General features: G+C 47.8%; 10 protein-coding genes and 1 long non-coding RNA gene across 12 annotated transcripts; 5 read left to right on the top strand and 6 right to left on the bottom strand.

Annotated features, from left to right (window-relative positions):
- Positions 1 to 107: 107 nt before the first annotated feature.
- On the top strand, positions 108 to 1164 carry LOC9643507 (HVA22-like protein e). The gene is made up of 5 exons (XM_024668608.1): positions 108 to 261; positions 343 to 369; positions 447 to 569; positions 665 to 920; positions 981 to 1164. The coding sequence occupies exons 1-5, from the start codon at positions 215 to 217 to the stop codon at positions 1023 to 1025; spliced, it is 498 nt and encodes a 165-aa protein (XP_024524376.1). The 5' UTR covers positions 108 to 214; the 3' UTR covers positions 1026 to 1164.
- On the bottom strand, positions 1101 to 1559 carry LOC9643506 (pentatricopeptide repeat-containing protein At2g13600). The gene has a single exon (XM_002963250.2). It carries the CDS (start codon positions 1557 to 1559, stop codon positions 1101 to 1103), a length of 459 nt encoding a protein of 152 aa, XP_002963296.2.
- Positions 1462 to 7954, top strand: LOC9643505 (pyruvate decarboxylase 1). 2 transcript variants are annotated; one of them, XM_024668582.1, is made up of 8 exons: positions 1462 to 1814; positions 5517 to 5928; positions 6004 to 6167; positions 6368 to 6929; positions 7034 to 7122; positions 7186 to 7303; positions 7375 to 7563; positions 7619 to 7954. In XM_024668582.1, the coding sequence occupies exons 1-8, from the start codon at positions 1558 to 1560 to the stop codon at positions 7787 to 7789; spliced, it is 1962 nt and encodes a 653-aa protein (XP_024524350.1). In that variant the 5' UTR covers positions 1462 to 1557; the 3' UTR covers positions 7790 to 7954. The 2 variants fall into 2 exon arrangements, with proteins under 2 accessions (XP_024524350.1, XP_024524351.1); XM_024668583.1 differs by lacking the exon at positions 1462 to 1814 and adding an exon at positions 3481 to 3542 and having other exon boundaries at positions 5530 to 5928.
- Positions 3015 to 5012, bottom strand: LOC112344223 (pentatricopeptide repeat-containing protein At5g16860-like). Its single transcript, XM_024668585.1, has 2 exons — positions 3135 to 5012; positions 3015 to 3067 (listed from the first exon to the last, which is right to left on the bottom strand). The coding sequence occupies exon 1, from the start codon at positions 4988 to 4990 to the stop codon at positions 3140 to 3142; it is 1851 nt and encodes a 616-aa protein (XP_024524353.1). The 5' UTR covers positions 4991 to 5012; the 3' UTR covers positions 3015 to 3067; positions 3135 to 3139.
- Positions 7906 to 9051, bottom strand: LOC9643504 (HVA22-like protein e). Its single transcript, XM_002963248.2, has 5 exons — positions 8761 to 9051; positions 8656 to 8682; positions 8471 to 8593; positions 8177 to 8408; positions 7906 to 8098 (listed from the first exon to the last, which is right to left on the bottom strand). The coding sequence occupies exons 1-5, from the start codon at positions 8805 to 8807 to the stop codon at positions 8036 to 8038; spliced, it is 492 nt and encodes a 163-aa protein (XP_002963294.2). The 5' UTR covers positions 8808 to 9051; the 3' UTR covers positions 7906 to 8035.
- Positions 9052 to 9136: 85 nt separating this feature from the next.
- Positions 9137 to 12487, bottom strand: LOC9655237 (peroxisomal acyl-coenzyme A oxidase 1). The gene is made up of 14 exons (XM_002963247.2): positions 12208 to 12487; positions 12032 to 12140; positions 11908 to 11969; positions 11646 to 11855; positions 11511 to 11598; positions 11300 to 11462; positions 11047 to 11245; positions 10802 to 10999; positions 10610 to 10741; positions 10439 to 10559; positions 10274 to 10381; positions 10150 to 10219; positions 9908 to 10091; positions 9137 to 9845 (listed from the first exon to the last, which is right to left on the bottom strand). Exons 1-14 carry the CDS (start codon positions 12352 to 12354, stop codon positions 9627 to 9629), a joined length of 2010 nt encoding a protein of 669 aa, XP_002963293.1. The 5' UTR covers positions 12355 to 12487; the 3' UTR covers positions 9137 to 9626.
- A 140-nt stretch (positions 12488 to 12627) lies between these two features.
- LOC9643503 (EKC/KEOPS complex subunit bud32) lies at positions 12628 to 14743 on the top strand. Its single transcript, XM_002963660.2, has 9 exons — positions 12628 to 12924; positions 12984 to 13051; positions 13266 to 13563; positions 13630 to 13743; positions 13820 to 13970; positions 14021 to 14139; positions 14217 to 14330; positions 14420 to 14492; positions 14549 to 14743. Exons 3-9 carry the CDS (start codon positions 13492 to 13494, stop codon positions 14584 to 14586), a joined length of 681 nt encoding a protein of 226 aa, XP_002963706.1. The 5' UTR covers positions 12628 to 12924; positions 12984 to 13051; positions 13266 to 13491; the 3' UTR covers positions 14587 to 14743.
- On the top strand, positions 12658 to 13413 carry LOC9655236. Its single transcript, XM_024668464.1, has 3 exons — positions 12658 to 12858; positions 12984 to 13051; positions 13266 to 13413. The coding sequence occupies exons 1-3, from the start codon at positions 12658 to 12660 to the stop codon at positions 13411 to 13413; spliced, it is 417 nt and encodes a 138-aa protein (XP_024524232.1).
- LOC112344220 lies at positions 14614 to 15083 on the bottom strand. The gene is made up of 2 exons (XR_002991622.1): positions 15029 to 15083; positions 14614 to 14950 (listed from the first exon to the last, which is right to left on the bottom strand). It is a non-coding gene; the product is annotated as an uncharacterized LOC112344220 (long non-coding RNA).
- Positions 15084 to 18067: 2984 nt separating this feature from the next.
- On the top strand, positions 18068 to 20128 carry LOC9643502 (protein TOO MANY MOUTHS). Its single transcript, XM_002963659.2, has one exon. The coding sequence runs from the start codon at positions 18529 to 18531 to the stop codon at positions 19915 to 19917; it is 1389 nt and encodes a 462-aa protein (XP_002963705.2). The 5' UTR covers positions 18068 to 18528; the 3' UTR covers positions 19918 to 20128.
- A 15-nt stretch (positions 20129 to 20143) lies between these two features.
- LOC9655234 (protein BOLA4, chloroplastic/mitochondrial) lies at positions 20144 to 20995 on the bottom strand. Its single transcript, XM_002963245.2, has 5 exons — positions 20893 to 20995; positions 20753 to 20820; positions 20538 to 20680; positions 20440 to 20468; positions 20144 to 20386 (listed from the first exon to the last, which is right to left on the bottom strand). The coding sequence occupies exons 1-4, from the start codon at positions 20986 to 20988 to the stop codon at positions 20446 to 20448; spliced, it is 330 nt and encodes a 109-aa protein (XP_002963291.2). The 5' UTR covers positions 20989 to 20995; the 3' UTR covers positions 20144 to 20386; positions 20440 to 20445.
- Between the last annotated feature and the right edge of the window lie 2680 nt (positions 20996 to 23675).

The following is a 23675-nucleotide window of genomic DNA, read 5'->3' as shown; positions in this document are numbered from 1 at the left end:
TCCTGTTCGCACGGAACCTCATAAATCATGATTTTGAAAGCAATGAAAGATGCGGCCTTCCTCAAAAAATAGAAAGAAAAACAAACAAGGGGGCGAGAAAGAGAGGGCCACTCTTTTTCTTTTTCCTCCATCGATACTGTACGAGCTACGGGTCTAGGGTTCCTCCTCGAGCACTCGCGAGAGAGGGGGATTTTTGTGATCGCGCGCGACGGCAATGGGATCCTTCTGGAACTACGTTGTCCAGCTTCACACATTGGCCGGGTAGACTCTCTCACACATTTGCTATTGGAATCTCAATCTCTGTTTGAGCTCTGAGCTAACCGCGCGCTCTGTGTTCTTCAGGCCTCTGATGATGCTTCTATATCCTCTGTGAGTAGCAGCGCCATGATCGATCGATCGGTTTTGTTTTGTTTCTTCGTTAGATTGGAGGCTAATCCATGTTTCAGGTATGCATCCATTCAAGCCGTGGAGAGCCCCAACAAGGAAGACGATGTCCAGTGGCTCACTTACTGGGTTCTTTACTCCTTTGTTACGCTCCTCGAGCTTGCATTGGGAACCGTTCTGGCCTGGTAATCCGTGCTCGCTCGATCCTCTCAAAACATTTTCTTTTGCTTTCGATGCTGGGTTCTCAAAACCTCTCTTTGGTTTTCTCACTCTGTGATAGGATTCCCATCTGGCCGACTCTCAAGCTCGTCGCTGCGTGCTGGCTTGTTCTTCCGCAGTTTAAGGGCGCCGCCTACGTCTACGAGCACTTCGTCAAGGACCACCCTCTGAAAAACCAGCTGATAAGCAAGCCAGCCGCAACCTCACCGTCGGTGCACAGCAAGAAGTTTGAGAGCCTCGGCGTGGACTCGAGAAACCTGGCGTCCAAGTACGTGCTCGAGAATGGAGAGGACGCTTTCGAGAAGCTCCTTCGCGGCGTAAGTTCTTCGTGCTTCCTGATAAAATCTTATTCACTTGTTTTACCCGTTGCTTTTCAGGCGCTCAAGGATGCAAAGCATAGAGGCCCAGTCTATGACTACTAGTACAAGCTGAGCTCTTGCCGAATCCATCGCTGCGTAACTACAAACTTACCAGGTTCCGAAGCTATTTAACTTCTTTCAGTTCATGTTTGTCTCGCCTCTGGCAAAATAGAGATCCGAAAGTATCACGTAGTTTGCAGCATTCTCCGGATCCATTCTAAGTGCCTGCTCCGCCACGCGAGCTCCCCGGCCAATGTCACCGTGTAACTTACACGCCCCGAGCAAAGTTTCCCACGAGATCTTGTCTGCGGGGAATGGCATGCCAGTGATCATCCGCTCGGCTTCCTCCAGCCGCCCCGCCCGTCCCAGCAGGTCGATCATGCAGCCGTAGTGCTCGCCACTGGGAGCAATCCCGTAGACCTTGTCCATGAGCGCGAAGAAGTACTTGCCTTCGTCCACCAGCCCGGCATGGCTGCAGGCGTTGAGCACGGTCGTGAAAGTCACGTCGTTCGGGAGCGTCCGCGACGACTCCACCATCTCTCTGAAGAGCTCCACGGCCTTCTCGCCGTGCCCGTTTCGTGCGTAAGCTCCGACCATGGCCGTCCAGCAGAAGACGCTCTTGTCGGAGATGCCGTCGAAGGCGAGCTTGGCTTCGTCCACTCGGCCGCACTTGGCGTACATGTTGACGGTGGCTGTGCCGAGAACAACATCCAAGCCCGAGGAGCTCCGAGTGCTGAGGATTCGACGGTGGACTCTCCGGCCTTCCGCGAGAGCTCCCAGGCAAGCACAGGCTCCAAGGACCGCGGCGTGCGTCACGTCGTCGGGTCTCAAGCCTTCCAGGTCCATTTCCTTGTAGAGCCGCAGCGCGTCGTGGTTATGCCCGTGCTGGGCATAGGCCGCGAGCATGGCCGTCCAGCAGATCGCATTCCTGTTTTTCCTGCTGCGAAATGCGTCTCTGGCTTCCTCCAAGCTCCCTGCGCGGCTATACATGTTGACAAGCGCGCTGGCCGAGAAGTCGGATTGGATGCCACTGGAACTCAGCCGGGCATGGATCTTTCTCCCTTCCTCCAGTGCTTTGAGGTTGGAGCAGGCACCGAGTGCGTTGACGAGTGTCATCTCCTCTGCCTTGGCACCCTCCAGATCCATCCTTCTAAGCAGCTGGAGAGCTTCAAGATCGTAGCTATGGTTGGCGTATGCGGCTATCATCGACGTCCAGGAGACAACGTTGGGCCGCTCGAGTTTGTCGAAGACGTTCCTGGCTTCGGTGACGCTGCCACACCGTGAGTACATGTTGAGAAGACAAGTTCCCACGATGTGATCGCTCTCCAGTCCCTGTGAGGCTACTCTCTCGTGGACACTCCGACCGTGATCCAGGTCCCCGAGAAGAGAGCAAGCGTCTACCACCACCACGAAGGTGATAGCGTTTGGAGAGACGTCCGAGAGCCTCGTCAGGTCCTCGTAAAGTTGGAGACACTGCCGGTGATACCCACGCTGGGCATAAGCGGTAAGCATCGCGTTCCAGGACACCACAGTCTTGAGTTCCATCCCGTTGAAAACCTGTACTGCCAGTTCCGGATAGCCGCATCTCCCATACATGCTGATCACTGCCGTGGCCGCGAAGACGTGAGCTCTCAAATCTTCCAGCTTTGAAATCCGGTCATGGAGTGCCTTGCCAACTAGGACGAGCTCGGGATGCGAGCAGGCTCCCAACATCTCGATGAGGACGACTCTGTCAGGGCTGATCCCTTCCTGGTCCATGTTCCACAGGAGCTTGAGAGCTCTCAAGCCTTGTCCATTTTGGACGCAAGCCGATATCATGATGCTCCATGAGTAGAGGTTCTTGACGTGGATGCTGTCGAAGACGGAGCTGGCCTCACCAATGCTGCCACATTCTCCATACATCCTCACCAGCAGGTTGCACAGGAATCTGTCGTGGTTGCAGCCCGCTTCCACAATTCTGGCGTGAGTTTGTCTCCCTTTGGCCAGGTCCTGCGCTCTGGAGCATTCTTGCAACGCAGCTGCGTAGGAGTCTATCTCTGCTCTCGGGGCGAATGCATTGACGGGATAAATTTCCGAAGCTCGGATCATGAAAATGGTCTTGAGGCCTGCAAAGTTGAGGAGGAATGTTAAGAGAGAACCAGAATAAAGAGCAATACCAAAGTAAAACCATACCCGTCTTAAGAATTCTCCTCGGTTCTTCTATCCTCGCTCTCGTAGATGTTCGCCATCATCGTGTAGGCAGCAGCGTTGTTGTCACCCAGTCTTACAGCAGACTCGAAGGCTATCTTCCCAACTTTCTCGTTCTTCCACTTCTCACAGGCTGCAAGCAAAGTTCTCCATGCTGCTACATCCGGCTCCATGGGCATACTTCTTAACAGTGCCAGTGCCTGCTCTAGCTGGTTCGATCGTCCGAGGAGATCAACCATGCAGACGTAATGCTCGTAGCCGGGGCTTAAACCAAACTGCGAGCTCATTGCTTGGAAATATTTGTTTCCTTTGTCCACCAGACCCGAGTGAGCGCACGTAGAAAGAATGCACAGAAGTGTTGCATTGTCGGGTCGAAGGCCTTCGTCTTGCGACGCAGCAAAGAGCTCAAAGACTAGGTGGCTGTCTCCCTGGCGGCTGTAGCCTCCCATGAGAGCATTCCACCTGATGACGTCTCTAGTAGCTAGAGACGATTCAAAGACCAACTGTGCGGCAAACATGCTCCCGGATTTGCCATAGGCGTCCATCAGAGAAGCCTGTAAAATTGTTTCGCTCTCGAAGCCGAGCTTGCAGATCTGCGCATGAACGAACTTCCCCGCCTCCAGAGTTGAGCCACTAGCACAGGCCGCCTTGAGAGCAGCGGCACAAGTCAATACATTTGGAGCACAACTTCTATCAAATATCATACCTGTGAAGAGCTGTAGAGCCAAGTGACCGTTCCCATTCTCGGCGTAGCCAAGAATCATGGCATTCCATGAGACGACGGTGTGACAAGGCATCGCCTGGAAGACCCTGTGCGCGTCCCACAAGCTTCCCGAGCTTGCGTACATATCCACGAGCGTGTTCATGACAAAGTTGTTCGATGAAGGAAGGTCCGACTTCAAAGCTTGAGAATGAACCGCCATGCCTTTCTCCAACGATTCTATCTTTAAAAACTCGTCGCCAACTTGAGTCCAATCTTCGCCCAGCGTCAGGCAGGTGCAAGCCTTGAGAGCAGCAACAAAAGTTTGCGAGTTTGGAGCAAAGCCTTCTTTCTGCATCCGGCAAAACACCTCCAAAGCAACGCTTGGCTCCCCGTTGTTTACGTATCCCAGAACCAAGGCACTCCAGGAAACCACGCTCCGGCAAGGCATCCTCTCAAACGCAGCTCTAGCATCCTCCATGCTCCCACAGTTTGCGTACATGTCTACCAGTGTGTTGGAGACGAAGATGTTTAGATCACTCTTCTCCGCCATAGCTCTTGAGTGGAGAGCCATGCCTTTCTCCAGAGCTTTAGCTTTCACCATCTTTTTTTTCTCCACCTCCTGTCTTTGCTGTTCCACCGTTTTCTTCTTTTCCATGTCGACTACCATCTCAAGTCCCTGTTCTTGCTCCGCCAAGCTGCTACAGGCCTTCAATCCCGCCACGAATGTCCGAGGATTTGGCGGGCATCTCTCGAGCAGCATTCGCGAGAAAATCTCCAAGGCCGAGTTTCCATTCCCATTCTCGGCATACCCAAGGATCAGCGACGTCCAAGTCACCACGTCGTGAGCTACCATGTCGTCGAAAGCCCTGTGAGCGTCCACCATGCTCCCACACTTCGAGTACATGTAGAGCAAAGAGCTCGCCAGGAAAATATTGGATTCCAGCCCGCTGTTACGAGCAGCGGCGTGGATTGCTCTGCCGCGCTCTAAATCCCTCTCACGGCTGCATTGCTTGAGTGAATCCACGAGCAGGCATACCTTTCTCTTGATTCTCTGGTGCTGCGCCTCATCAATCTCACGGAATCCAGCGCCGCCGCTCCGGGAGTCAATCCGCCGCCAGCATTTCCCCTGGAGATCCATCTCCGGCGATCAAAGACGAAGAAACTCGCGCTCATCGCTCTCGCAAGAACCCTAAAACCTGGTCAGTGATTGTACTGACGTGGCAAACCTTGAAACAATCTGCACCGTTCATTTTGAAAGCCCCGCCGTTGGATCTTTTCCCGCCACATCAGCCAGCGCTTCAAGCCCTACGAAGGGACGCATCAAACTTGAGCTCCTTGGACGCGCCTCTCTAGGGTTCTTCGCTGCGCGCCAATGCCATTACCGCTGTGATCCCCGCGGAGAGCGATGCAGGTGAGGGATCTTGATGCTGATTTCACATGAAAAAGCGGACTAGCAAGCTGTTCTCGCCGACCGGGAGGAAGCTCAGCGCAGTTCTCGGAGGAGGATCGACATCGCCAGCAGCCGCCGCCGCCGATAATCCGTCGTCCCCAACAGTCGCCGCATCGTCGCTCCTAGCTCCTCAGCCTTCGCCCAGTCAGGGCTCTTCTTCTCCAGCAGCAGGATCTTCTCCATCGGCATCCTACAACATGACAGGGCCTCCCAGCAACGATCCCAAGGGCACGCTCGGCAAGCATCTCGCCCGGCGCCTGGTCGAGGTCGGGGTGAGGGACGTGTTCTCGGTCCCCGGGGATTTCAATCTCATCCTCCTCGACTATCTCATAGCCGACCCGGGGCTCAACGTGGTTGGGTGCTGCAACGAGCTCAATGCTGGCTATGCCGCGGATGGCTACGCCCGGATCAATGGCGTGGGCTGCTGCGTCGTCACCTTCACCGTTGGTGGCCTCAGCGTGATCAACGCCATCGCGGGAGCCTACAGCGAGAATCTGCCAGTGATATGTGTCGTCGGCGGCCCCAACTCCAACGATTTCGGGACCAACCGGATTCTCCACCACACCATTGGTATTCCGGATTTTAGCCAGGAGTTTCGATGCTTCCAGCAAGTGACTTGCGCACAGGTACGTACGTGTTCTTCCTGTAGTTCGTCTTAGTTGCTAAGACGTATAACGTTTTTTGTCTCTTGTTTTTTCCAGGCTGTAGTTCAACACATTGACGATGCACACGAACTCATCGACTACGCCATCGCCACTGCTCTCAAAGAAAGCAAGCCAGTTTATATCAGCATAAGTTGTAACCTTCCAGCCATTCCACACGCGTCCTTCAACAGGGAGCCTGTTCCCTACGCACTACACAAGAGGTGCTTTTTACTTTCATTGCGAGCTGTTGACACGTTTGATGTTTTGCTTGTCTAGCATTTGGCTGCTTCCTTGTTTTCTGATGCTTTTATGAACTCCGACAAGGTTGCATTTCTTGCTTGTGGATGTTTTAGTTCTTGTGATATTTTTTATTGCAAAAAAAGCTCCAGTTCTTTTTTACTGAGAGAGCTACATTTTACAGGCAAAGCAATCCCGCGAGTTTGGAGGCAGCTATAGAGGCAACGGCCGAGGTTCTAAACGCAGCAGTTAAGCCAGTTCTTGTCGGAGGTCCTAAGCTGCGAGTAGCCAAAGCCGGAGCAGCATTTGAGGAGCTTGCGAATGCCTCCGGCTACGCGTTGGCTTCGATGCCTTCCGCCAAAGGCCAGGTCTCAGAGACCCACGAGCATTACATTGGAACTTACTGGGGGGCCGTCAGCACTCCTTTCTGCTTGGAAATCGTGGAGTCGGCCGACTGCTACTTATTTGCAGGGCCAATCTTCAATGACTACAGCTCAGTCGGGTATTCGCTTCTCTTCAAAAAGGAAAAGGCCGTGATTGTGCAGCCGGACCGGGTCACAATTGCAAACGGTGTCGCGTTTGGCTGCTGCTTGATGAAGGACTTCCTTGAAGGCCTGGCAAAGAAAGTAAAGAGGAACACAACGGCTTTTGACAACTTCAAGCGGATCTACATTCCTGGGGGGATCGTTCCGAAAGCCATTCCTGGCGAACCACTCAGAGTTAACGTGCTCTTCAAGCACATCCAGGCAAACAACCAACCATCCTCTTTTAAAAACATCACCAACAAGGACCTTATGAGTAAGGCTGGTTTGTTCGATCCTCTGTCTGACCGTTGTAGTCTTGGTTCCAGGACATGCTTAACGAGAACACAGCCGTGATTGCCGAGACCGGAGACTCGTGGTTTAACTGCCAGAAATTGAAGCTTCCACAGGGATGTGGGTAAGTGAAACTTCGAGAATGTTTTAGCTTTCTCGTAGAGTACTAACTGCTGGCATCACACAGCTACGAGTTTCAAATGCAATATGGATCGATAGGCTGGTCAGTGGGTGCGACTTTGGGATACGCGCAAGCTGTTCCCAACAAGCGTGTCATTGCGTGCATTGGTGATGGAAGTTTCCAGGTAAGAAAAGAGTGCGCTTTGTTCGTCTTTTGAAAAGAGCAAAAAATACTATTGTGTGGCTTTCTACACAGGTGACAGCGCAGGACGTTTCAACCATGATCAGGCAAGAGCAAAAGAGCATCATCTTCCTCATTAACAACGGAGGATACACCATCGAAGTCGAAATCCACGACGGGCCGTACAACGTGATCAAGAACTGGAACTACACCGGCCTGGTAGACGCCATCCACAATGGCGAAGGAAAATCCTGGACGTGCAAGGTAATCACAGAGGTTTCTTTATATTTATTTCTCGTCTCACGATTGTGTCGATCAGGTGAAAACCGAAGAGGATCTCCTGGAAGCAATCAAGCAGGCCACCGGCGACAAGAAAGACTGCTTTTGCTTCATCGAATGCATTTGTCACAAGGACGACACGAGCAGAGAGCTCCTCGAGTGGGGGTCCCGAGTGTCCGCAGCAAATGGAAGGGCACCAAATCCACAATAAGGTTCACGAGGTTGGAATGAGAATGAAATTTTTCGCAAGTGTTTACGCTCACAAGCGAAGAGCAAATTTCTTTGTTCTTGAACCAAACAGATGCAGATGATACTTGGGTGCTCCAGTTATGTAAAATCTGGCTTTGATCCAATGGGAGATACAAAACTTTTATAAGCAACAAGCAAGGACTCTAAGGAAACCTGAAGAATACGTTAAGACAATGTACACCCACAGCCAAAGCTAGACTTTTCCTTCTCAATATCTCTCTTGGGATTCTTGCTTCGGAGATGGAAGTGGTTTCTTCTCGTTCTTCTGCGCCTGCAAGAAAGGAACATCACAAACAAAAAGCAAAGCTTTAGATCCTCGAAAGAAGAAAAAAAAGAAAAGAAAACTCACAGCCTCGGAAAGTAGCTTGTCCAGCGCATCCAATCCATTCTCGTGAATAAATCTCTCCACCGATGACCTCGTCTGGGGATCCAAGACATCGCCGACCTTCTCCTTGATCGCACCACTGTTGTTAACCACGTACTTGCGGACGAGCTGGTTGTAGACAAAGCTCGCGCCTTTAAACTGTGGAAGAACAAGCCAGCAGAGAAGCGCGAGCTTCACAGGGTACCACAAAGGAAACCTGACCACAAAAAAAATAAAAATCTAAGAGACCGAGAAGAAAAAAAAAAAGAGGGACTTTACCAGGCCAGCGCTGGAGCAGCGGCAATCTCAAGCAGCGTCATCAAAGAATACAAGATCCAGTATGTTAGCCACTGCTCGTCGTCTTCCTTGAGTGGACTCTCGATCGCCTTGACAGACGCGAGCCTGGGGAGAGATTACATGCAGACTCAGCCACGAATCGAGAGAAAAAAAGAGAGAGCGCTTACATCGGGTAGAGAACGGAGATGACCGGCCTGGATGGAAGAAATTGGGGAAAAACAAGCCAAAAGGAGTGAGATTTCCGCCCTTGAATCGATTGCGAGAGAGCTTACCCAGCGAAGGCGTGAAGCCTGGTGATCACAGCCCAGATCGCGCCCATGATTCCCTATCGATCAATTTTAGTCGCGGAAAAACCCCAAAGCCTCACAACGCACCGCAAATAAAAGCAGAGAAATGTGCTGCGATGACACGGCCTATAAACAGCGTGACATCTGGCCGCATACGTGGCCGGCTGATACTGGCGCCGACCAATTTCTAGGGTTCTTGGGAGATTCTAGGGTTTTATCGTTTTTAGGGTACTCAGAGGAAGGAGAAGTCGTTTGTTTTGCGCCATTCATAGTGTTACCCACTGATCACGGCGTGCCCATCCAGAGCGATTCTCATCATCGTACCAATCCTGACAAATTTCGAGCTGTCGTTGCCATCCGACACAGGCTTGGGGTAAAATCGATCCAATGCCTGCTATAACAGCAACAATTCTCTCTCCAAGGGGCGACTAAGGCGCGGCGAAAATCAAGACCTCGCCGCCCTACTCTCTAGCCCCTTGATCACGATCACACTGGCCATCAGGGTGTGTAACAACAGAAAACAGCGTCACAGAAAAGCAATCTCCGCCATTTCGAAAGAATCATCATCATCGGCCACAAGAAATAGAAAGCGCGGCCAATCGCCAAGAAGAATCTAGGAAACACGGTAACTGGGAGTGCTCAGGAATCGCACGCAGCCAAATTTGTTCCCGGGGATTATCGCTACAGCCACAACGCCGTGGCGGAGGCGATAGAGAATCTAAAGAGCCCTAGCCGCCCAGTACAATGTAGCTAGAACCCTAATCCATCAACACAGGATTTTATTCCCACCAGGTAAAAATCTTAGCCGTCCCTTGAATAACAGCCAATCTCGGCCGTCCGTTCGTGGCTTACTACAATCTGGCCTTGCGACTCGTGAGAAACTCTTGCTGGAGAATGGGCCGGATGTACTCTTCGTAGCCATCCGTGACCACCGTTTTGTTGAGTGGCTCCTCCCACGCATCTTTGTAGAGGTTTGGATACACATCTCCGTCGTAGCGACCAAGGATTGATCCCAGGTAGTGGTCAGTATGACCAAACGCGTCGACTAGAGCCACGGCGTTTGGCCGCACCTGGACGAACACAGAAGGATGGTGAAGATGGCTTCCAAAAAGGATCGAGTTTGTGGCGTTACCTCCGTGTATAAGTTCTGGAGCTGCTGTTTTGCCAGCGCTACTTGCGTTGGAGTCAAGCATCCCGTGGAGAGAAAGTCTCCAGCTCGGGACACGAGTAGGAAGAGGCCGTAAACTTCGCAGAGGATATCGAGCTGACGTTGGACGCCACGGCCAGGGACTCCTCGCTGCAATCTCTCCACGAATCTGGGCGCGAGGAAAATAAGCTGTAGCAAAGCAGAAAAAACTGGAAGGAGCGACTTACTTTGAGAGAACCATGAGCTCGCAATGAGCGCGAGCTGCTTCGATCAGTTCAATCGAATGCTGCTCAAATCCTGTGAAGCAGAACCATAAACATATACTATTTTAGCAAAACAAGCTTTCTTTACCTGCTTCGTTTCCAGCTTTTTGAACAAGTTGAGTAGCAACTAAAGCCAAGCGGGCTGCCCTGGCTTCGAAGGCGTAGAGAAGGTTTGAGTGGTCAAGCCAGTCCGTTCCTATAAAGTTCCAAGCAACTTTAGCAACAGAAAACACTGAGGGACGAAATGGCATACCTTGAGAAACCCGAGATCCCTGCTTCGTCAGAACGGGTAAATTTCCCAAGTAAGAAGCTGTTCCAACGGGCTTGACTCCACCTCCAAGTTGGGACAATGTTTTTAATAGAAACCTTGCAACCTGTCTCAAAACTTAGATACGCAACATGAAGACACTGTATGAAGATTTACCTGAAGAAGAAGAACGACATTGTCTCCCTCGTAGGTGCATGCAGGAACATATGCAGCATACAATTCTGGAAGACCACTGGAGCAGAGGTATCCATGCCCACCACACAACTTCCTGCATTCTTCAATTCCGTCCTGCAGAAGAACAAACAGTGACCTTAGAGAATGCCAAAAGATACGTTTTTTCAGACTTACTGCAGCAACTGACGTAGTGAGGGACTTCAATCCTGATGTACACGCGTGCACTTCTGGCAAGGTTGAAAAATCGTGGCTTTCCAATCTATTCATGACGTCCGAATAAAGCCATTTCAGCCACTGCCCGACAATACGATAAGCATATGTTGTTGCTAGCAACGGGAAAAGCCTATGTTGTTGAGTCTTATAGTCAATAACCTGTTGCGACAGAGTAAAATCCAAATCAAAATATGGAAAGAACTTGCCTGCGTCTCAGGATCATTTCCTTGACCACCGAACTGTCGACGAACGCAGCTGTATCTTACAGCTATCGTTACAGCGCGAGAAAGATATACGGACGCATCAGACACTATGCTCTGTCTAACATAAACCATTGCTCCGTAAGCGAGCTGCTTTGGGACATCCGAGGAGATATACTTTCCCTCTTTCGTAACTTTAGCAAGTCTGAAAGAAAATAAACATTAGAAAAGTCGAAGAACACATTCTAACATATCTTACTTCATTAGCATGTTATTTCGAGGTATGCGAACTTGATCAAAACGCAAAAGCCCATTGTCCATGGTGTTGTAACCAGCATTTCCAAACTTTACACCAATATCAGCAACAGTAACTCCAGGCAAAGGCTTATGATCATCCAAACTTCTAATCTGGACAATGAAGGCTGGAAACACGACGTTAAGCACTTAAGAGAAACCAAAACAAACTATACCGTGGATCCCGTAGTCGTGATTGTCGGTGATCAGTCGAGCATACACTAGAGCGTGTGTAGAGGCTTTGCCTAGACCACCAGGCCACCACTGAAAACAGCTTTATTAGAAAATGCTCGTTGCAAAGATTTGTTTACCTTTGTAGAAGTCAGGTTTGGGCTGTTCATCACAAACTCGTCGGTCGCAGGATCAAAAGTGGCAGTAGTTTCAAGGCCTTGGACATTAGATCCATGACCAAGCTCCGTCTGTGCGTAGCATCCGATCACAGCCATTTTGTAGGCAAGAGGAAGCCAGTATTTTTGCTGCTCGTCGGTTGCCTGACCTTTGATGGCTGGAACAAACATTCCCTACAAATAAAACTTATTAGCTCCATTCCAAAGATACCAGTTACGCGCTCACCCAATGCAAATCTGTAAAAGTCGGCTCGTCCACAAGAGATCTCAGCTTAAACGCTTCCTCCTCTGTTCAATGCAATCGAGAAAGTGAGAAAAAAAAAAATGGAGAAGGAAAACAAGCATCTTACCTGTTAGTTTCAGTTGCTGGATCAGCTTCCAGCCATGGGACGCTTTACGGAGACTGTTTTTGTAGAGTTCTTCTCGACTTAGCCTCGTTCGATTTGCTTTGCTGAACACCTGAGAAAGGAAACGAACAAATAAAAATTGCACCAGGAAGAAAAGCAAGGCGAACGATTTCGCTTACCGGATCCCTGGCGACAATAGCAGCAACACGCTGCGCCACGTCCAATTCGTGCTCTCCGCCCGCCAGTAGCACCTTCATTGGCTGCAAATCGAACTGCGCCTTTTGCCGCTCGCCCGACAGGTGATCGATGCGCCCAGCTTCCTCCATCTCCAGCTGAAATTTCGCGACAACGCGATCGAATCTAAGCTGCTGCGTACCTTGCAGCGTCAGAACCCTAATAGCGAACGCACCCAAGGCTCGTTAAAAACGTGGCGGTCGAAGAGCGCGTAAACGTTTTTATTTTTTGGTCGCGATTCCGTGAGCCCAAATAGAAACTCGGCAATAAAAGGAGTATGTCAGCGTTATCGCAATTTCAAATAATCAAAGGATATGCTCAATTAGTGTAAGCATATTCGCGAGATTCCTTGATTCCTTTCCAAGAACCCTAAGTTCTTTCCAATGGCGCTAGCGATGGCGAGGATTGCTCACGGCGGCGCAGCTGCGATTGTGCTGGCTGCGAATCGACCGGGCATGATAGGTCTGCTGCGAATGCGCGGATTGGGATCGAGCAGCTGCCTGGGTGGCGGCAGCAGCAGGGGATTTTTGCGCTCGGCACTTCAAAAGCCCCGATCGCGGGACAGGGCGGGCGAGGCGGCGTGGCGGAGGTTTTGCGTCAGAGCGGCGGATGTCTCCGGCCCCGGATCTGTAGATTCCTTGATCGCTGGGATGCAATCCAAGGTGGGCGATTCGATTGAGTGATTTGAGTGATTGGATTCTCTTACTTTTTCTATGGTCAGATTCAAGAGCAGCTAAACGCACAAGAGGTGACCGTCAAGGACGCGTATGGAGATGGGCGACATGTCAGGTACTGTTCTTCCCTCTTTCTTTTTTCCTTGTGGAAGTTCGTAGACGCATTTTCTTCTCCTTTTCTCTGTTGCTTGGGGAATCTCCATCATCTTCTTCTGGAATTCCATTCCTCCATGTCTTTGGTGGTTGATACTTCGATTGAAATCATCACTTTGGATTGCATCCCATCCCACAGTGACAAATTCTTTCTTTCTTTTTCTTTCTTTCCACAGCATCGAGGTTGTGGCCGAAGTTTTCGAGGGCCAATCCCAAGTAAACAGGCAAAGAATGGTATACAAGGCCATCTGGGAAGAGCTCCAGAACGCCGTTCACGCCGTGGACCAGCTCAAGACCAAAACTCCAGCCGAGGCCAAGAGCTAGAACTTAAAAAACAAAAACCCTAAAAACCAAAGCTTTAGGGGTTTATTAAAAAGACCTAAAAACAGAGTTTTAGGGTTTATGGGGTCACAGCACGACGCGCCAGAGGATGGAATTCGTGGCCTCACGCTCCTCAAGCAAGGCGCCGAAGCGGTATTTCCATTCTTCAGCTGCAATGGCGGCACAATCTCTCATTCTCCGTGGTTTTTGGCCCGCCAGCGCGTGTTTGAGACCACATTTATGGGGCGGAGAGCTGTCGTCAAGGAGAGGTTCTGCAAGAAGTACAGGCATCCATCGCTGGACACCAAGCTCTCGCAGAAGCGTCTCTACGGGGTGAGTTTACTAGATTGCTTTTGTTCTGGTCATATCTTTAAACGCGCGCTCTATCGTTCTTCGTTTGTTCGTGAAGGAAGCCAGATGCATGACAAAGGCGAGGAAGCTGGGCGTGCGGACGCCGGCATTATTTGCGGTGGATGCCGTGACGCGCTCCATAACTTTCGAGTTTGTGACTGGCTCTTCAGTCAAAGATATACTTTTACAATCCGGCTTTCCCACTCCTGGTACGATCCTCATGTTTTTCCTTTTTCTAGCTGAGGAATTGGTCGCGCAGGTGGCGAGCTGGAGAGAATTGCTGCACAGATTGGTGTCTCCATTGCGCGAATCCACGACGGCGGATTGATACACGGTGATCTTACCACGTCCAACATGTTGATACATTCGGGAGAACTGGTCTGGTTCTTTTTCTTTTTCTCTTCAAAAATCTTGTTGCTCGTACTGATGCGGTAATGGTCTTGGTGATATATTAGGTGATGATTGATTTCGGCCTGAGTTATACGTCGACGTTCCCAGAGGATAAAGCCGTGGATTTGTACGTGTTGGAGCGGGCCTTTCTTTCGTTGCACTCCACCAACGGGGACATGGTAAGCCAGGGCCGATAGTAATTCCTTTTTGACTGAGAACCCGGACACAAAATCGTTGAGTACTCATGATTTTCCATCTTCCCTTCCAGATGGGGCTCGTCCTTGCTGCATATAAGAAGGCCTCAAGGTTTTGGAGCAGCACTTTAAACAAACTAGCACAAGGTACCTGTTCGAGCTTCCGTGACCATCCGGCGTTAAGTTGTTTCTGCCTGTTGCAGTGCAAATGAGGGGACGAAAGCGCGCAATGCTTGGATGATGAATCCAACTTGGCTTGACAAAATCACAGCGTCACGGGCAAAGTCATCCATATGCAGCTCTTAATCTAACTAACAGCAGGACTGTGCTATCATTTCCCACGGAATTTAAATGAAAAAGAGCAAAAGAAGAGAAAGGCTCATGACTTTGCAATTCAATCACGCAAACTACGCACACACAGACACACACGCTCGAATGATCATGCATGCTCACGAGCAGTCAAAGCAAAGAGCTGTGTATCATGAGCCTGTTATGAATGGCAAGCGTAAGTATGAGCTACCTACAAGACACTCACGCATAAACCATGGCTGGATTGGTAGCTTCTTAGGCAGATTCGGGACGCGTACGTAGCTGCGAAAACCAATCTGCAAATCATATCATATCGTTCGTGAGTACCCGAGTTGGTTGTGGATCCGAGAAAGCAAAAGGAAGAACATACGTACGAGGAAGTTCGTCGCTCGTCGGGATAAGTGTCCATCGACAATCATGGTTTGTCCGAATGGTGCCAATGATTTGAATCGACCTCCAACTCGTACGCGAGAAATCTTCTTCCTTTCTGTAAATGGTATCCTTCCCTTTCACAGCCGCATTCACTGCTTAGTTGCGCGCTTTGCTCGCTCGTTTCTTTCGCTTCTCAGCGACATCTCCTTCCTTCCGCTAACTTAAATGTTTGTTTTTCCTCATCCCCGGCTCACCCCTCCGTCGCTGTCTGCGCTGTTGAATCCCACAAACGGGGTTCACCGGACAGCTGTTGGCAATAACTCTGAGAGCCCGGCATTGATTGCAAGAACTTAAAAAGCTTGCCTCTTTACACATCTCTCTCTCTCTCTTTCGGAGCTGCTCTTTCCATCTCGCTCCGCTCGCGATTGAGGCTTACAATCCCTGCGCGTATGAACCTTGGAGACGTACTCAAAATAACTTGACAGCAACCGGCCTTTCCACTGTTGGCGAGTGGACGTCCCTGTTGCACATCAAAACACTGGCAGCAGCGCGATTAAGGAGCGCGCATCCTTGCCCAATCAAGAAAACTTTGCAGCTTCTTAACGGAGCCAGCCTTCACAAGCAACACCACCAATCAAAGGAACCAAGAAAGAACTCACTCATCAACCACGCAAAGAAGGTAATTAAAGTCAAAACGAGATCTCTGACGTACGACAGCAACCCCGTAACAGTCCCCAGCTCTCTCACAGCAAACGTCAACGCCATGCAACAGAATCATCCACACACACACCACTGCAAGTCTGCAAGTGTAGCTACTAAGAGAAATGCAAGACTAGTAAGAAGGAGAAAAGTAGGCTCTCTCACCTCACCCGGAGGCTGGCTGTGTGTTTCCTCCTCGCAGCAGCGCTGATGTTTATGACGAGCATCCGTTACAGTGGGGACCACGAATCGCTCCTGTATGTCCTGCAATAGATGGAATACCGTGGTCCAGATTTGTTATGGCAATAGCTAGCATATCAAACCTGGAATTAGGAAAAACGATGATCTTGAGAGATGATCTTGAGACGGTGACATTAAGTATGGTGCACTCGTCGTTGTCGACGCGCTCGTTCCCTTCACAGTGCAAGAGTTAGCTAGCGAGCGAGCGAGGCACGTCTTCTATCGCTGCATTTACGAGACGAAAGGTAACTTCCGTCCGTTACCTTTGGAGAGCCCGTTTGGACACGAAAACGGAGTCGCTCGAGAGCCGCCGCTGGCCCGCTGCTGAGAGTTTTCAATGTCAACAAAGACAAAGCTCGAGTTTGCATCATGGTTTTCAAAGTTCTCAAGACAAACCTCGGTTTTGTTAAGTAAACCTCCTGGCTGTATGGCCGGCCTGCTGCAGTTTGCGATGTCCCTCCAGACGCGTACATGCATGTACCTCGCACATACTAGATAGTTTTTAGTCCTGCAACTTGGTTTAGACGAGGAAGAAAGATCAATCACTCACTATATAGCAGTGCAACTTTTCTCAGTACTTTGCACAATCGCGAATGAAAGCCAGCCATTTTTCTTGTAACGTCCGAGCTAATCACACCTGTACATGGTACCACAGCCACACCAAACGAAACTCTACGCTTCAAGTCGATCTTAATACCTCTTGATGGATGGTTTTGCGAACAATTTGCGTGATTCTGCAGCCGCGGGACCAGTTAATAAATGGACAAGTGCAATGTTGGCAGCAGCAATTGGAGAGAGCATGTCGCTCAACCTCAAAGCACAAGGTACGGCTTCATGTGCCCTTGGCAGCCTGTTTCAAGGGGGATGTGTGTTGCATCCACCGCCACCGATGGTCACAAACAGCTGACAATGTAAACAATATCGCCACCATACCTTTTTACGGAAGTTGCTATCCGCATTCCAATGCACGCCTGTCAATGCTCTGTGCTCTTTATCCTGGCAACAAGCTTCCACCATATATCAGCCACCACACCACTAGCAGCATTACATACCTTCAATCGCTCTCGTTTCTTCTTCTTGTTTATCTTCTAAACTTTGTTGTGTCCCTCGTAAGTGTTGTTTCGCCCTTAGCCTCACACTGCACTGCAAATTGTTTTACCTCAAATGGCTGATCACGCCCAGTCTGAAACGGCCAACACTTTATAGCTTCTTCCTTCGTTTCCTCACCGCCCCTTGCAAACGCTTTCCTTGTTGTAAGTGTGATCAAGAAAGTCTTGAAGGTTTATGAGAAATACCTGTCCCTTCCCATCTTCCCCGCGGCCGCTAGCTCCAGACTCCGCTTTGTCCCCAAGCGCTGTTCAATGATTTCAGACTTGGGCTGCTCGGCTCACTGAGCAGTCGTCTTCTTGTCATGTACTTCTCTGACTTCCCTCCTGTTTTCCGCCTATAGTTCCCCCTATATATTTATCCCTCCTGCACTTTCACGTTAGCAAGACAAGTTCGTTAGCTCAACAAATGCGAAGAGCGAGAAGGAGATCTCAGGAGAAGGCTGCACACTTGCTGCCAAAGATGCAGCGGTTTTAGCGATGGAATGAGCGACGCGGGCCACACAGGGAAAAGGCACGAGCACCATGCCTTTCTGTACGGGACGATGTTGGCAAGTGCTAAGGTGAAAGAGAAAGAAAGAGAGAAGAGACGAAAGCTAATGTGGGGACAGCAGGGCTAAGAAGAAGCCGAGCTCGAAAAGGAGGGACTGGCTTGCTATAAGGCTCGGCTGGCGGGCTGGCTGGCTGGTTGGCTGGCTGGGTTAAGAGGGAGAAGGGGGACCAAGAGAGTCAGGCGCTTTGTTACCTTCATCCACCGCAAATAATGCTCTCGCCACTGGCCGATGAACAGGCCCCATATGAAGCTTGTTCCTGTTCCTGCTCCTCTTTGTGAAGTGTTTGTCGCAAATCTGTAGATGCTCTCTCTCGAGTGGTTTGGACTTTTATCAGCACAAAGGACCGCCTCCATTCTGATCCTCCCTGTGCCTGCCGCCTCCATGATCCACATATGTATATAAATCCCAGACTGAGCGTAAAGCCTGCCTTCCCCTGTGCCTGTCTTTAGTCGTATCACAGCGATGTTCTGTTGTCATTTACTGTAGCCCCACTTCTACTTCCGCTTCCCGGTTGATGATTTTTGTTTCTTGCTTCTGCTGCCCATCCTTTTTTTCTTCTAACTTTGCCCGTTCTGTTTCCTGCTCTGCATTGACATTCCGATATCGCCTCTAGCTTCCACTCAGCTGCGCATGTATAAATGGCGCTTCGTCCCACCTTTTGCTCCTGTTTGGAGCGAGGATGTCTGGCCATTTTGAGATAAATGAGCCGCAGCGGCTAATCATTGTCTTTAGCTGCCCGCAAAGTTCCATACTGGGAAAACAGTTGGCCGGTCCGGTTACCAATCCCTGTGAGTTCCGCATACTATTTGAGAGAGCTCATTCACCCACCATCCACTGTGTGCGCAGCCATCTTCTCTTATAAGGCTGCACCTCTTTCTCCTTCCTCGAGAACTTCCACAAGCCATGGCGGCGGCGGCTTTCGTTTCCTCCTCGTCTTCGCTCTTCCTCCTGCTCTTGAGCTTCTGCCTCGTAGTCTTGTCTCGGTCGCAGCAGATGAACGCTCAGGAGGAGCCGGTCACAGATCCAGTCGAAGCAGCGGCCGTCTTCCAAGTCTTGCAGGGAATCAACTACGAGATTGATTGGAAGGGGATGTTCCCAGGCGATCCCTGCACCGGAGGCCCCCACGGCATAACCTGCGACATCGACTCCAACAACGTCTACCACGTCGTGGAGCTCAACCTCGGCTGGGTGTCCGACTACGTCAACAATCCTCCATGCAGCTTCAACGCCTCCATCCACCCCGCAATTTTCAGATTCAAGCACCTCAAGAAGCTCTTCTTCTACAAGTGCTTCGTCCACTCGCCTGTGTCCATACCCCCGGAGATAATCCAGCTCAAGGACACGCTCCAGCACCTCACTTTCCAGAACAATCCTTCTCTCGTAGGCACCATCCCCGTGGAACTGGGAAATCTCACCAGCTTGGAGAGGCTCGTCCTTGCGGAGAACAGTCTGGAAGGAGCGATCCCAGCGGAGGTAGGCAACTTGCAAACTCTGAGGCAGCTGGTTCTTAGTCACAATCGTCTCGCTGGTCGCGTCCCTCTAACCATTGGCGGCCTGACGAGTCTCGTCATACTCGACTTGAGTGAGAACAAGCTAACCGGAGAGATCCCGTCTCAGCTGTATTCGCTTGCGGAGCTCCGGAAGATGGACTTGAGTCACAACCGGCTACAGGGTCCAATTGCTGATGATATCTGCAACCTCCAGGCTCTCCAGTTCCTCGACTTGAGCTATAACAATCTCAGCGGCCGTCTTCCGGACAAGTTGGGACAGCTCGCCAGCCTCCAGTATCTGTTTCTCGGAAGCAATCTCATCGGTGCGGAGCTTCCGAACATCTGGGACAGTCTCGGGAACTTAATCGCAGTCGGTCTCTCCAATTCACGCTACGCCGGACCAATACCAGCGTCTATCGGTGCGTTGCAGAAGCTCAATTCCCTGTCTCTCGACGGCAACCAGTTCTCCGGACGGATCCCTTCCAACATCGGCACGCTGCCAAACCTCTACCACATGAATCTCAGCGCAAACTCCTTGTTCGGCCCGGTTCCATTCACTTCGAGTTTAGTCGGAAGGCTTGGACGCAATCTCATCGTCAGGAATAACACAGGACTGTGCTACGAGCACTCGATGGTGAGTGACGTCCCGGATGCCTTGGGATTAGCACCTTGCAGTTCACTTTCGTCCTCGACACAGGGTGGATCTCCAGCCGGTTTGCCTGCTAGCAACAGTGTAGCGAGCTTCTCGTCGGCAGTCTTTCATGTTTTCGCGATCTTGCTCCTACAGATGCAGAGGCTGTGAGGAAATATAAAAATTCACTCCACATATTGCGCGAGTACCTTGCCGACTCCACAAGTTTGGATTCTGCTGTACAGACTATAGGCTCTTGGAGATGAGTTTTTTTCTTTTGTTTTTGTTTCCTGCAAAAGTTGCGAACGTGATTTCCAATCGCATCGCTCAAACTAGTGTTCTGACTAATGACCGTGATTAATAAGACACCTATTTAAGCTAAGGTCCAAAATTCTTACTGCGCTGTCGTACACCTTGCAAAAGATCTTCGCAGATCACATCCCGCTCACATGCCAAGAAAATTCGACAAAGACATGTTAAAGCTTGCCAAACACATGCAATGTGATAAGAATAAAAATACTAAATACCGCGCGGCAGCGAACAAAAGTTGCTTTTGTTGATTCATTTGACATTGCAGCCGCGGCAGCCAGGGTACAAGGTACTTTTACACACAACGGGGAAACTAAGTCTTTCATATATCCTGAAAGAGAAAAGGAAAAATCTACACAATGTTGCAAGGATGTGAACACTTGCCTGGATTTAGAGATGTGTCTGCTCCAATCCTGTCAAAAAGAACAATAAAAAAACGAAGAAATTGATCAATCTCAAGCCTTGTATAGAGTTCAGTTTACCCGACGCTTCTTCAGGAGTCTCCATCCTGATTTGCTCAATGACGTGCTCCTGATATTTAACTTCATCCCACACAGCTTTGTAGACCATCTTCTGGCGATCTATCTTCGATTTTCCCTGGAACACCGATGCGACGACGCTGATGCTGTCAGAAAGAAAAGAACGAACAGGAAAATGTAAACAACAAGATTCCACGGGAAATTAACGAAATCCGCACCTCAGATACTCTCCATCGCCATACGCATCCTTGACCACAACATTGTCTGCTCCAAGCTTTTCCCGGATCTGAAGACACAAGCACCGCCGAGAAAACTCACAAAATGCCAGAAATATGATCGATCGAGAGCAATGCAGCACCTTGCGCTCCATCACCGAGGCGACCGGATGCCGCAATCGCTTAGGCGGCAAGGGAGAGCACCGCACAGAGCTGGGGCTCCAAGACGCCATCGCCATTGATACAAGTAAGCCAAAACCCTAGTAGGTAAATTCTGCCATAAACGCTTTGAAATTTCACTTCACTTATTTTAAAATGAAAAAAGTAATGGATTTTTTTTAGATATAGAATATAACATGTAACCTAAAGACAAAATATATCATTTTTCTTATTTTGATCATCACATATTTTTAAATTAAGTGCATATCCTCAATTGTAAATGCCATTGAAAGTTTTTGTTTTACTATTACTACTAAAGGGTTTATATATTCCCTTGAGAGTGTAGATTTTTCCATTGATTTTCCTGTTTTAAATGTTGAATTGTATGTTGAAGAAGTTGAGCAATGTGAATTTATTATTTATTTCATGCTAACCAAAGTATTTTATCATAGCAAATTTTTTATTCTCCAAGCTTTGAACATGTTTTTTATTTTTCTCCCCATTTTTATTTTGATAATTATTCAAAATTCCTCTTCCAATGCTCCTTTGTCTTTTTTCTTACTTTCTCCTTTTTTCCTTTTATATTTTAAACTTTTTTTTTTTCGAAGGAGAAGATAAAAGGAACAAACAAGAGTTTAACCTTGACAATGGAGTGAGGATGAATATAGTGAGTTTAAATGAAAATTTTTACCCCAATATAGTGAAGCTGAACAAATGCAATAATGGAGTGAAGTTGAATATAGATATTAGATAAATCTGAATGAAGCTAATGTTTCAAAACTTTTTTTTCCTTTAAGAGATATAAAGAACATGAAGGACAAATGGAGTGAGTTTGATGTTTTATATATAGTGTTAGGCAAAGACAAAAGTTATAAGTCTGAGTTAATATAGATTTTAGATATTAACTAATGAAAAAATGTAAAGGTAAGTTTTATTTATAGTTGTGAGTCCAAATTAATAGTGTTCTTGGAAAATTATCGATAGGTAAATTTAAACATGGGATGTATGTTCTCGAAGTCTTTTACTTTGCTTCAAAGTTATGGCTTTAAAGTTGGTTTTAACATTTGACAACTGCATATGGAGTTGCAATTAATTCATCAGGATTCTGTAATCAATTGATATTTATACCATGGCTTTAGGTTTTGTTTCAGTCATAGTTGTTAACAACTTTATTAGTGGTTTTAAGGGAACTGTAGATTCTTATGGTAATTTAAAATTGCCTAATAAAAGCTCTAAATGTTCCACTGGACTTATTATCATCACTTTTTCATTTTTTAAAGGTGATAAGGTTTGTAAATATATATATGAATATACATATATTACCTTAGTTAAGTATACACTAATTATAGTACTATAGCATATGGATTGTCCATTTAAGAATAAATCTAGTCCATCCATTATTGTATATAAGTAAGGGTCTAAACCTCAACTAATATACTTATTCCTAAATCCCAAGTAATTAAATAAATAAGATATTTGATGTATTATTAAAGATTAAGTTCTTAAATGTAATTAGATCATCTTAAAATGAAAATATAACTTTATACACCTTAAAAATTATATAAAATAAATTTATTGATAATGTTATGCTTGTAATTGATTGTTGATCCTTAGATATGACAATCAAAATGTGATGGCATGTTTTGGGGTGGGTGGTGTGGTAGAGAATTTTATTATACTAGAACTAAATCAACTAAAATGCATGCATGTTTGATTTATTTAAATACATATGTAATAATCTTTGAACACAACTTACAACATTGACATAGTTTTGTACATTAGTATGATATATGATTTTTAATATCAACTTAATTGCCACGTTAGAAAGTTTAGGGTTTAACACTTTTTGTACTAAGTGTGTGAATCAAATATATGAGATCACTCATTGTTTTAGATTAACTTAAAACTTGATGAGTCAATGCACAAACTCTTTACATTTTCCTAAAGTTCCAACCCCTAAAACTTGGTAGCTAACAAAGAATATGATAGTGGACATTTAGAGAATTTTGCTAGTAAATCTCTTATGTTGGTTGAGTTGGGCATGGTGTTCATTATTGATAAAGCAACCTAAAACTTTAATCCAAATATAGAAGTGCTTTGATTATGCCATATCTATGTCAAGAAAAGCAACCATAGTGTGCTTTTGGGCTATAATTGTGCAGGAAGAATGCATGAGGCATGCCAGGGTGATAGTTTGGAAGTCTTGGGAGTTTTTTTTTTAAGATATGAACATGAACTTTAATACTTAGCTAAAGAGTTCACAACATAAGTCATTACACAAGCTAGCATTCCAAGGAAAGATGAACATAATAAAGCTTTTGCTAGACAAAACAAAACTTATTAGTGACTACATGAATACTCTAGCACTCTTGAGAAGTCACTTGCTAGAGTTTAAGTTTTGTAGAGCCTCTAAGTTTTACTTTCTCAAGCAAGAAAATATATACAACTAAGAGGAGGTGTTTTGAATAATGGTTTTTTTTCTGCTATAAAGATGGTGGTTTCTTGGAGGACAAGTTGTGAAGGTGATTGTGGGAGTAAGGAAATGGTTGCATATGCAATGAGATGATTAATCAAAGTGGTTATGAGTAGATTTTTGGGGTTGATGTGGAGTAGAAGTTATGGAATTTCTTAGAGCAATAGAAAACTCAAGAGATGTTGAGGATAGTGACTAACAACTAAAAGATTAAGGGGATAAAATATGAGTATCCATGAAATTGTAAGTTAAAAAAAGTTAAAACTTCCAGACTCAATGTCATTAATTTTCTTT

The sequence above is a fragment of the Selaginella moellendorffii genome, unplaced genomic scaffold (genome assembly GCF_000143415.4).
Source record: "Selaginella moellendorffii unplaced genomic scaffold, v1.0 SELMOscaffold_3, whole genome shotgun sequence".
NCBI lineage: Eukaryota > Viridiplantae > Streptophyta > Lycopodiopsida > Selaginellales > Selaginellaceae > Selaginella > Selaginella moellendorffii.
The sequence above is the reverse complement of the archived record's forward strand: the minus strand, read 5'-3'. Positions and strand labels throughout refer to the sequence as shown.